Here is a 13,239-nt window from a genome sequence, read left to right as displayed (position 1 = left end):
CAGTATTAAAAGTACTGTTAACAATACTTTTTACATTTAAAATAAGATTAATATTAGCCAGTACTAGTATTATATTTCTAATGGATAAAGTAATGGATATCCGCTTTATTATGGAGTCTCTGACGTTTGATGTAAGAGATTGTCAACAATATCGCACAATGCATTCAAAATGCAATATTAATGAAACGGTGCTTTTAATTATGCGGCTTCGAGAGATTTCCTTAATAACTATCTGCCACAAAGGGACGCCCAACTGTTCTCCAGGCTTTCTCGGTACATCATCGTAAAAATTACCGAAATGTTATCTACCCACCATTCGTGATATTTAAATTACTTTTAAAATATCAAATGGATGGTTGTAAGTATAATCGTTGCAGCGATCTCGCCGGCGTTGAGTGCAGGACAAGAGTGCCCTTTGGATTACGTACGTGGCGGAGGAGGCGACGTCGTCCATTTGAGAGAAACGATCGTGTGTTACGTAAGAGAAGGCGGTATGGAGACGCTGATAGCATAAAGACCGATTCACATACGCATATACACACATACACATTCATGCGTATTCGAGCAGGCCGTGCGGAATCGGCGTAAATGAATAAACAGGAATGATGCTGATATTCCACAAAGTCAGCAAGAGGGGTAAATAAAAAAAAAATCGAGAATCGCTTGCGCTGTAAAATTTGTGGTCGACTTAGGGCAGGATCTCCGGAAAACAAGTCGTTCGCAGCATATTAACTACGAAATTGAAATACGATTCGAAATTCCGCCACAGTTGATTTGGTCGAAGACTTTACGAGGATAGCGGCATATTCATCTGACTATGATTTATGTGTTCCTTTTTCGTCGAATCTTCGGTGCAATCTTATTATATAACGCACAAGATTACATGTAGAAGTGGACTTCGATACGCCAAAATTTTGTTTTCAATTGCTTGGAAATCTAAATACAATGATAAACTGTGCAAAAATGTACTTCGATAAAACGCAACAATATGTTGCAATAATATGCATTTCGTATACGTGCGAAGGTCGCTTATTTCGAAAAGAAATCTGTTTAATTGCTTCGCACTAGTTCCTATTACATAAATGACCGATGTTGCGTGGCCAATATAAAAATCGTGCCATTTAAACCGTGCAAGTACCATCGCGAATTGTCAGAACGATAAATCGCAGAGACGGACGATGATTCCCACGGTTACCAATGGCGACCTTGACGATTTCCTCGAACGGCGCTGAATTTCGCCGATTTTGGTAGAATTGCCGATCTCGCGTATGTGCCCCGACGCTTCTCGTGAAACACGCTGGAACACGCAGAAGAGCACGACGCACGCGCACACCGAGCGTGCCCTTCAGATCCACAATGATGGAGCGTGTCTATTAGAGGAGGCGATTGTTCTTATATAATGAATGGATCATGTAACTAGCCGCTTCGCGGACTCGCTTCGGGGGGCCGAGAGGGACGCCTTCGCGATCGTATGTACACACAACCGTACCACACACTCGCGCAACTCAGGTATACGAGCGCGACGTGCATGTGTGAGCTCACACAAGGCCGTAGCCGCGCGTTCGCGTGCATCGCGTGTACCTGATGGACGGGTGACGTATGTATGAGCGCGCGTACCAGTTAGAGCTATACTCGGCTAGCTCGGTACGTACGTAAGTGCAGCTGAAAAGGCTTTTTACTTTCTGGCCTTGAACGAAATGTATCCGGTGACTCGACGACTGCAAACGCTGATCGAGCGCGCCGGGAACTTTTGTCGCTCCTCCGTGTGAAAAACAAGTTCACCGTCGCCTTCGATCGCGTTGCTATTTTTGGCACTCCGCTCTGTGGAATGGCCGATCGGTCGGTTGGTCCATCGCGGATAAATTCCGTGTCTAATCGTAAAAATTGCCAATTATGAAGTGAAATCGCGTTGCAATCCTCGAACAAAATGATTAGCCCTCCGTGATTCATTGTTTTTTTTTTTTTACTGCTTTCCTAGTCCAACCAGTGACCCCAATGTGTGGGGTTTGTGTTTTTCAAATAGTTTTCGGGTTCTAGAAAATTTACACAAATTCTGGTGCACTCTTTCAACATTCAAGAATACGATTTTATAATGATAAAAGCAGTGCTTCACTTTTTTTTGGTACGTATCTGAATTTGAAGTAGAAAAAGTTTAAAAACTGAAAATTTTTTTTGTTTGGGTCTCTAAAAACCCGATTGGTTCGCGAAGGGTTAAACCGGCACATAGAAAACCGTAGAGCAGTAAAACATAAGCAGTGAGTGAATCGATCAATCACATTAGAGAATGTAAAACAATAACATAGGCCAATCCAAAATATTGATTCGCTTACCACTTATATCTTTCTGCTTATTATTTTCTACATGCCACTAGCTTTAGGACTCTTGACGCTAAAAAGTCACCAGGAGATTCGATCTCATCGTCAAATTCAACTCTCGTCGTTCGTCAATCGTCAGCGTTTCTAGATCCGGATCCCTTAAGCTCATGTCACACTACGTATTATGGATGCAGATTGGATCTCGATTGTGAATTGCGAATCGTTGATCATCTAATCGAATTGATTGATCAACGATTCACGGTCTCTCAGACAGAATGTTGATATGGATTTAAAGGATTCAGACAGTAGGAATGGTTGACAAACGACACAACCTTCGAATTTAACGAAGATTGAATCTTCTGGAGGCTTTTACAAAAGCGTTCTTCTTTTGCCGTGACTTTCGTGACGCGTATACTTACGTGTTAATATGATGTCACGAAAGGAAAATTGAACACATTAACGTTAAATAGATTACTACTCCACTGATAATCCGGAGGTTGATTCAAACTTTGCAGCAGTAACTGCGGCTCTATCTCGTTCCCGTCTCTCTATCCCGTCAGAACATTATACTATCAACGATAAAATGGTTCTATGGGAATGAATCACGGATCGCAGCACACGATATACAATCGGCAGACATTTGCGTACAATTGTACAAACGATCCCTTTCGTTAGTCCCCTTTCGTCAATGATGTTAGGATGAAGAATTCACGATACTTTTTTAGGAAACCGCATGAACACGCACGTACTTCCGGTGAAGGGCGCACTCTTTCCGGACAGGAAAGGCAATGCTTTTCTGTTCGGTACTCGGTAAATTGCGAAAGGGCAGAAGAACCTTTTAGAAACAAGAAAGAATAGTATAGAGAGAGAGAGAGAGGAGGAGGAGAAGAGGATGTCGGAGAGAGCACGTCACAGTCGACGGAGCGATGCGCAAGAGGGAGAGCGTGAGAGACCAGGTGGAAAATGGTGATTCGAAATCGAGGAAAGGTGTGAGTCACCTCCACGGTTTCACGGGGTGTCATAACCTCGCTCGGAGCGTTTTCGTTCCCCGAGACGCCAAGTGTACAATACAATGCGCGGCCGCGATACGGGAAGTCAGCGAACCACGAAGCTATTCTTGGACGACGGAAACGTAGACGCGTTCTCGAATCGACTGTCCACGAATCGAACAAAAACTAGTCCGCGTCGAAAATAGGTGCGGATGTTTTTACTAGCGTGCGCTATCAACGCAAGCGGCGCAGCTCTTAAATGAAGGCTGACACTACCAGAAAGAACTTTTCCATGCAAAATAAAGAAAAAATATCATTGTTTTGTTTTCGTCTAATTATGATAGTTTTTTTTTTTTTTATAAATATAGACTTATCCACTTATATTCTATTTTTGTACGTAGATTTTTTTTTTGAGAGAGCCACGATGCTACAAAAAGTTTTCTTCTATAACAACCAGTTTACGTGCGTCTTACATAATTGTTTTTTCAATAATCCAAAATTATTTTTAAATCCATATCTATATATAGCTTAAATTTTTAGTTATTTCAGTAAAATTATTTTTGCCATGTACTATTATAGAAAAAAAGAACTGTTCTATGCAAGAAAAGAACATTGTAAAGTTTTATCTTTGCCTAATCATGATAATTATGATAATTACAAATACGAACTTATCAACATGTTACATTTTTGTATGTAATTTTTCTATGAGAGAACTGTGAAATTTGTTTCAAAGAAGACACGTCAATTCCATTATACGAGTAAAAAAAAGAAAAATGCACTCTTTACTCCTAATAAATATCATTAATCTCCGTAGTCTCTTTATTTCCTCGATAAAAGTATCTTCTCAACGAAGATGTGTTTCTCGTACCGCTTGTCTCTGCTTAATGTATCGTGAAAGACCGATGTCGCTTGTTCACCCGCGATTCCTTCGAAAATCTTTACTCCGAGTAATCAGCTTAACTGCGCTCTGTGGTGAAGGATCACTTCTCCATGGGGTATTGCTTAGCGTTCCAAGCGAGTGGATATCGATGGTCCGACGCGTATATACGTGAACGTACGTACACGAGGCCAGCGGTACAATGAGACCGCGAAACACAGCCTATCCAGACTGGCAAAACGTAATTGGGCCCACAAAAAATGGAGCGGAAACGCCTGGGCCCCATTACACAGGTCCCGTAACGAGTTCTCTCTCGGCGTTGCTCAATCCATGCTAGTATAGGCCCACGCGGTTTCAGCGACCTCACCTTAATCAGGACTGTCACGACTCGTATTTTTACAGCCATACAAACCCACAATTTCCGAAAACCATGAAATAACACATTGAACGCGTCGAAACAACATCGATTGCGCGTGACAAAACGAGCCTCTCATCAGTAAAAGTGATACCGAAACCACACGTGACGTGAATTCTTCAATTCGACTATTCAAAACCGATTTTCTTCTTAAATAAATAAACTCTACCCATCCTTCGTGATCTAATCGTACAATTCAAAGTCTGTAAAAATATGGCTTGGTTCGAAAATTACTGAAAAACAATAATCGATTACTCGTTTGGAGTGCTCGAATAGAGCTTAAAATCTGAAGCACTTTTACCTTCGATTATTCATGACTTATCGATTGTCGAGATTTTTTGCATTTTTGTTAGAAAAGTATCAAATTCAGATCGTAGTTCCTGGAGCTATAGGGGCGGGGGGGGGGGTGGGTGAAATGCAGCGTAGTATCCACGTACATTTATGTACATTTGCAAAATTTTGCAATCGAGTTTAACGAACCGCTCGTTTCCTACGATTAAGCGTGCGTTTTTCAACGGCGCGCGATCTTTTTCATCGCTCGGCCGCGACGTGTATTCTCCCTCCCGCTAAACCCCCCGGTGTCTCGCGCTTTAATTTCCAGCCTCGACATTTGCGTAACCCAGTTTCGCCATTGTTCGATTCAATGGTAGATCGTAACGTCCGCCATCCGGATAGGAGATTATAATGCTCGCGTGTACGTGGTACCGCGCATCGTCGCCTCTTGTGTGTGTGTGTGTGTGTGTGTGTGTGTGTGTGCGCGCGCGCGCGCCACACACGTGTGCATCATTGCCGCAGACGAAAGTACACTCATACGCATGCACACGTATATACGGGAATATATGCGTGCTTGCGCACATAGCAGCGATGCGATAAGCGAACGGCGACGCCGGTAGAATTTACGAATTCATCGACTTTCTCCTCTTATCTAAGGTCCCGACCTCAGGAACCGCGTCCGCGCCAGTTTTACGCTGCGATACTTTTCTCTTTTCTGCCAGCATACTGCAGATTCGGTTCCGAATATTCGATTCACCGTAGACAATTATGAAAGCGCGACGAATGTTGTCAGTTCTTAGCACATGTGTAATAAAGAAATGAAAATAGAGGCGACCGTTGTTTAAAGTCAATTTGCATTGTCTTCCAAATTTCCAAGTGCAAATTGTAACAATGGAAATGAGGTGTCGTTTTCATTAAATTTAATTATTGCTTAACCAACAATGTTTCTAAATTAAATTAAAATGGATTTGTTTCTTCCTAATTTTTCAATTCAAAATTTTTGTTACCGTGTGTGCTCTGTATATTAAAATATAATAAATATCGATATAAAAGTAAATGGATACACATTTAATCTCGATAAATTTCGAAATTATCAAAATAAAAGGTAACTATTTGATGTCAAATACTCAAGAAAAATTGTATTAACTTTATCAGTATATCTCAAAATCAAAATGAAAAACATGTAGTAACAAACTTAAGAAATAAGAAAGAAATAAGTGAACTTTGATTAAATTTAGAAAATAATGTTTGATGATATTTTCTCAATATAATCTAAATTGATTTATTTCTTTTTAAAAATAAACATGGAAAATTTTTATTAAATTTAATTAATGCTTAATCATCAACATCATCGTTAATAAGCATTAATGACATTTAATCAAGATGACATACCACTTCTACTGTTTTAATTCGTAGATACTTTGTAGGAAAAAAATTGGAAGACGATAAAAATTGATTTTAAACAATGGTCGCGTCAATTTCCATTTCTTTATTGCATATACAAGTAATAAAAACTGCTCTAATTTAAATTATCAATTAAAAAAAAAGTACACACTCTTTCACTGCGTGTTGCATAATTTAAAATTTATCAAAAGTTTTGCTCATAATACTGCAGAGTAACATCCATCATAAAATAATACCTTGAGTCATTTTCGGAGCGGTTAATTTTGAAATTAAAGTTTTCTATAATATTCCTCACATGAAATATCAACTGACGTTAAAGTGAAACGAATTTTACCGACACCATGTACTCAGGTATTCGGTTCGGAGATAGTTTTGTTCTTAGCACAGCAGAGCACAGCACAGCACGCGCAGAAAACGAGGAACGTGACTTGACCGGTAAAAGCGTGCGATTCTGATTCTTCTTGCTTCGAATAGTACGGATTTTCTCTTGATATGGAATTTAATTTCCTACACGAACGTGATAAATAATCGAAAGGAGGGAGGCCCATATTCATCATAATTAATTCTTAATATGTTTAAGACTGTTTTAAGTATCGTACAATCTTAAAAGGTCCGTAAAATTACAATATAATCACAGAGCCGTGTATTAGCATTTTAAAACATTACTTGGAAAGTCTTGAAATAAAAACCGGTTATGAATACTGTCTTTAAAAAATATGAAGTCTCAAAAAATTAGGAAAAGGGTATTTTCTAATTTAAAGCATTCACTAAACCCCCAGTCAGCTATCTTATGAGTGACGTCTCAATTGAATGAAGCACGAAATTGATGTAATTTGAAAATCATGAAATTCTCGTGGTATTATTATTATTATCATTATTGCCGAGAAAGGCTAATCTTCACCATTCTGTGTTGCCTCTCTATAATTAAAATCCAAACTTGACAGAATAATACCATATTTGCGTTGATGTCGTTGGAACGGCATGGCATTAATGCTGAATACGGCGTGCTTAGTGATCACCACTTGCGTTTCTCGACTCTCTTCGTAGGTAACACTTCGTCCAGTCATCTGTTACGTCCGTGTAACGCGCGGCACGAGACCCTGCCCGGCAACTCTTCAAGGCCCAAATAGAAGAAGAAAGAAGAACGTGAGCGTAAGCGCGAACGTAATCCGGCCTGCCGGCTAGTGCGGATTGACCCTGAACTTCAGCCGCGCTGCTTACTAGCATTTCCAGTAGCAACCAGAAGCAGCAACGTCGGCAGTGTCCAGCAATGATTTCCTTATTTAGCGATTTTCTCAGTGTCGCGCCGGCGCGGCGGGTTTATTACGCATGCGAGTGAGCGTGTACGGCCACCGCATCGTAATTTTTACCCGAAGAACTTGCCCTTATTTTTTTTTTTTTAGATCGTTTTAAATCGTTTCTGACTTCTCTCATTATGGATAAATATCGTCTGTCACGATATCGTCTTCTTGAATCGAGATAGCGACGCACGCACGTGAAAGGCTTGTTACGAAAAAAATTAATGTCTCGTTTAATTTATTACGTGCGACTCTGTATGATCGTAAATATGAACGTACATACATATATATGCATTTGAATGCAAAGAAAGAAAAGAGATGGAAAAAAGTGTTTGACGTCTTTGCCTTTGTTTTCGTTTCATTTTATTTATTTAATGGAATTACTCCCCGTAATATTCAGATAAAGATAAAATAATTGTATATATTATAGTCTAAGTGCTGTTCGATCTTACTATGCGCAAGGTTTTCGACGAAATGATTTTCTTATGCAAGCGCTGTTACAGGTGGATATATATATTTTCCAGTTACGTAATGCGGCGCTTTGCGACGTCTAATACGAAAGGAATTCGTTACGACGAGACGTTACGATGAGTGTTATCCGAGAATAAATAAACGGTAGCCTGTAGCCGCGAATCTATATGCATACCTAATGTCGAATTCGACGGGAACCCGTCGCGCTACTTTCGCGCGCGATGATTTAAAATTCAACGATAGATTCAGCACCTTCTTCGGGACTCTTACCCAAGGTCTTGCCTTTCGAATTCGATCGAACAATCGACCGAAGGTCATGGCAGCAAGTTGCGAGATGCTCTTATAGATCATACTACACGTTATTACTTCATCGCTCTATAATCCTGATTTATTACATTTTCAGATCTATCATATGTCACAACGGAATAAAATTTATCTTCGTAAAGTATTTTTTTTTTTATTATCGTAATATTTTTGTATGAAAATGATAAAAAAATCGATTTATGTGTGTAAAAACAATCATTGTATGAATCTATATATAAAACATAAACAAATCACACGTATTGGAAGGAAAATGCTTCTCTATATTAAAAAACATGAATTTTTCTATATTAATCTTTTATATTTCAAATAAAATATCTCTTCAAATTTTTTAACATTGTAATTATTGCGATAATGAAGAATTGATTTTTTTAGAGAAAACACCATTACGTTAAATTAGAGACAATATATCGATGAATTAATAGAATATTTCTTAAAATTCTATTTTTGTATATATCTTCTTCTCTCGATAATATTACAATGAATGTAAGTTTAAATGAAAGTTTACGACAAACCGGTAAATGATAATTTTCAGTATTAAACAGATCGTAATCTTGAGACACGTTTGACATTGCGGAATTCGTTTCATAATATTAGTTATACATTTGCTCCTTTTAAGAATATAATGTGAAACCGGACTTTCTCTCTCTCTCGACTTCCCTTGAGAAACTGAAGGAATGCTCAATCAGCCGTTAATTCTTAGCCGTGGCCGCGTTAAACTGTTGCAAATCTTCGACACGGATGAATGGGATATTTCTTGAGCGCTCGATATTGTATTAGTCAAATGTTTTTTTTGTGATCAGTATTACAAGATTGTGTCGTAACAACAATCGATCAATTGTTTTCTGAAATAAGTACTAATTAGGAGCGAATTATGTTCGATTGACCGACACTTGATGAAAAAATATTAAACAGAACCGGATTTTGTAGCAAAACAGGTTGTCTCTCCGATAGTTAATAGGATTAGAAGAATTTCTAGTAATACAAAACAGGTTTGTATAATAAATCACATTCGAAAATCATATACTTACAATTGCATCATAGTTTATATTACATAATATTAATTAATTATATTACGTGTGTGAAAGAATTATACAGAATATCAGGGTTGGGAAAGTTACCTTTTAAATTAATTACAAGTTATTTTTTTTTATTACCTTATATGTTTGTGGAAATTGAGTACAAAAAGTAATACAACATTGAAGCAAATAATAAAATATAATATAAAAAATAAAATACTCAAACTAATTGTACTCAATTTTCTATAATAAAAAGTAACTTTATAAGTAAAGTAACTTTCCCAACCCTGCAGAATATTCAAGAGCTTCTATTCGATGCACCGTTATTAATTAATATATGAAAGTGTTATATAAATTTAATGTTGTATAAAATATTAATTTTCAGAAATTATGGAAAAGATAGTTTTTTTTATAAAAGTAATTACACGGCTCTATATGTATAAAATAGTAAATAAAAAAAAAAGAGAGAGAGAGAGAGAGAGAGAGAGAGAGAGAGAGAGAGAGAGAGAGAGAGAGTTAAGTAAATCAACAAACAAATTTAATTCAAACAATCACGATATACAAATAACTAAAATAAGCGTTTCAACTCCAATCAGGTCATTTTCAATGTTACAAAAAATACATAAAGTATTTTGAGTTAAAATTTATTGCATACAATCTTGATTGAGTAAAAAATCTTCTTAATACTATGTAAGTTTCTAGTCAATGATGGTGTCAATTATATTATAATTTTTAATGCTACTTTTGTGAAGCTATTGGCTCGGAGATTCAAAACGAATTAAATATACTTGATTAAATATACTTGAAAATAAAATAAATGAAGAGTTTAGACCATCTAACTAGATAATTGCATACCATACCATTAAACATATTTGACATGGTCAACCGAGAGCTGCGTAGATGTAAGAGAAACGTGAGAAACATGATCTTGTGACACGTCAGTATCTCTTCCGCCGTTTCTTGGAGAACCAAGACACGAAAGGAGGAAATTAGTGTAACGAAGCTGTCATCGCAGCACGCAAGGCAGCAAGACCACTTATTGGGTTAAGGACGCGGGATGCATTTTTTATCACATAATGTCTTACCATAATTGCACGCTATGCGATGGTACGATTTCAATTTTTTTAATTTATCGATAAATAAATTGTGTGTGCGTATGTATGTAATTAATTATTAATTTATCACAGAGATTTATTATCGTTATGATATCAAATATTCGATATCATCATGTTTTTTGTTTACGAATATTATTTTGAAATTTTTTAAATCTGTTATTGGAATTTTTTAAATCTAAATGTTTTATATATCTTTAAATATTTTCTCTATAAAAATTCAATCGGATCGTTTAATAGGTATGTGTCACCTATCATTTATAAATTTTGAATATTTTAGTAATTCAGCCAAAAACTATTCATCTAAATTTTTATTAAATTCTAAGATGCGCCGTTTTTGTCTGTTTTTATTTCTTTGCTTATGAATGGCGTATTTAATGTAAATTTTAGGTTAACAGAAGCCTATCCGATTATATGTGTGGATATTAATATTGCTTTTTTATTCTTGTTTCACAGACGATGTATTCTGACGGTCTCCTAACGCTCCATTATGGGAAACATCCAGCGACCTTGGCCGCAGAGGTCGGGGCCTGGTACAGCGGGGACCGTCACGTGGATGTAACTCTGGCATGCGATGATGGGTCTGTTGTGAAAGCCCATCGCGTCGTTTTGGCAGCCGCAAGTCCCCTCTTGGCTAGTCTACTTCGGAATCCTGCCCTGGATCACGTGGTTCACTTATCAGGCGTCCGAAAGACACAATTAAATCATTTGTTGGAGTTTTTATATAACGGAGAAGCGCTGATACCGGTATGAATTTTAAATTATGACATAGTTTTAGCATACAAATAGAATATTTCGAAAGAAAAAAACTCATTAGCATAATAATATTTGTATGTAGAATTTTTTTTGAGTGTTTGAAAAGTGCTAAACCGAATTTTATTAATTAGTAAAATTTTATTTTGTTCAGGCGACAGAGCTTACGCCATTAAGGGAGCTCTTTGAGCTTCTTCAGATTAAGTCGGAGCTATTTGAGCCCAATCAGCCTCAAACTAGTAACTCTGATCCCGAAAGAATATCAACTCCACAGCCCTCAGAAGGCCAAGAGAGTTCCAGTTACGAATCCCAATACGATGGCAGGTAGGCACATAAATCTTGTAGTTTACTGAGTAAAAAATATTAGACAAAATGTTTTAAAAATCTTACATCTTTCAGACAGTCCAATAATCCTGCGGACTGTTGCTCAGTCCTCATAAAAACGGAAGGCTGCGAAGAGGAGCCGGAAGTGGATGTGGAAGGTGTGGAAGGCGAAAGTCTTCTTTCGGATAACAGAGAAAGTAGCATAGAACCTCCTAGAAGAAGGGATAGTTCTGATCCTGTTAATCTGAGTCTCAATTCCGGCACTTCTGTCACAAGTGATGGCTCGCATGATATAATACATAGGTTAGAGAACGTTGACATCATAATCATTACGATAATAGCATTTAACACTATTTAGTTATTTCTTATTTATAAGCTGTAGCTAATAGAACTAAATAAAATTTGGAACAATAGAATAAATCATCAAGATGGTTTGGTTTGACTGCCGCAGGTCTGAAAAGCCGATATTCGAAAGGCGAGAATCTCTTGAGGAAGCAGAAGAACGGAAGAGGCAGTTGGCAGCACGATTGGCGTTAGGCTTAGAATCTGGGAAGAGAAAACTCGAGGAATTACCAATCCCACCTGCGGAAGCATATGTTGTGACGCCTCATCGAAAGCGAAGACCAGGCTTCCATAATGCTCCCTCACAAAATCCGGCTTTCGTGCCTTTCAATCCTGGATTCGAAACGCCCAGAAGGTTGCAGGCGCCACATCCCCTGAGTGTTTCGGCACCACCGTACCTGGTTGGTTTTTAATAGTGACTTGCGATATATTACGATGAACATTAATAAAGTAATATCGATAAACATGCGTGATTTATAAGATTCTCTAACAACTTAGATTATTATGATTGTTTTTTCGAACGTTTTCAATACTGAAGTAGATATACATTGCAATTTCATTTGAGCGTTTCTACGTTTTTTTTACGAAGCGTTATTGATGTGCAGCAAGATAGATCAGTGACGCCGCCATCGCATCGACCGCCGAGTGCCGATCCGACGTCAGCAGCAGCTTTAGACCCACCTTGGACGGCTTGGACTCTGCCACCCGCCAGAGCTCCACCGCCACCACCGTCAACGGACGACCCGCCGAAGTCTACCCCTGTTCGAGAATATCGATGTAGCTACTGTGGCAAGCAATTCGGCATGTCGTGGAACTTGAAGACCCATTTAAGAGTGCACACAGGCGAGAAGCCTTTCGCGTGTAGACTTTGCGTTGCCATGTTCAAACAGAAAGCCCACTTGCTGAAACATCTTTGCTCGGTGCACCGAGGTGTGATAGCCGCTCCCGATAATACGTTCTCGTGTTGCTTTTGCTCGTCGTCGAACTTTGTTAATTTGCAGGACCTCATTAGGCATCTCTCGGGACCACATAACAATCTGCTGCTCAGCAGGAATCTACATGAATTTCGTGAATAGCGACAAAGTCAAAGACCGTCCGGTGCTGAAGAGTGTTCCTCGAACGCATAATGATGAGCAACTTGTCTAACGCTCTCAGGATTTCGCGCGGAGGATGCAATCGAGTCACACAATTTCTGTTCAGACTGTTTAAAAAATTAGTTTATGGAGAATGAGATATTTAAAATTATATATCGTTGTCTTCGTTACTTGTGTGATACACAAAAAAGTCTATAATAATAACTGTTTTTTTCACAAATTATCTTTATAT

At 38.1% G+C, this 13,239-nt stretch overlaps 1 protein-coding gene across 1 annotated transcript; it reads left to right on the top strand.

Annotated features, from left to right (window-relative positions):
- Window positions 1–2,103: 2,103 nt before the first annotated feature.
- Window positions 2,104–12,999, top strand: ken (zinc finger and BTB domain-containing ken and barbie protein). Its single transcript, XM_018545809.1, has 6 exons — window positions 2,104–2,122; window positions 10,951–11,241; window positions 11,402–11,571; window positions 11,647–11,874; window positions 12,023–12,314; window positions 12,519–12,999. The coding sequence occupies exons 2-6, from the start codon at window positions 10,954–10,956 to the stop codon at window positions 12,987–12,989; spliced, it is 1,449 nt and encodes a 482-aa protein (XP_018401311.1). The 5' UTR covers window positions 2,104–2,122; window positions 10,951–10,953; the 3' UTR covers window positions 12,990–12,999.
- The last annotated feature ends 240 nt before the right edge of the window (window positions 13,000–13,239 follow it).

This window comes from Cyphomyrmex costatus, unplaced genomic scaffold, assembly GCF_001594065.2.
Source record: "Cyphomyrmex costatus isolate MS0001 unplaced genomic scaffold, Ccosl1.0 scaffold502, whole genome shotgun sequence".
Lineage (NCBI taxonomy): Eukaryota > Metazoa > Arthropoda > Insecta > Hymenoptera > Formicidae > Cyphomyrmex > Cyphomyrmex costatus.
The sequence above is the reverse complement of the archived record's forward strand: the minus strand, read 5'-3'. Positions and strand labels throughout refer to the sequence as shown.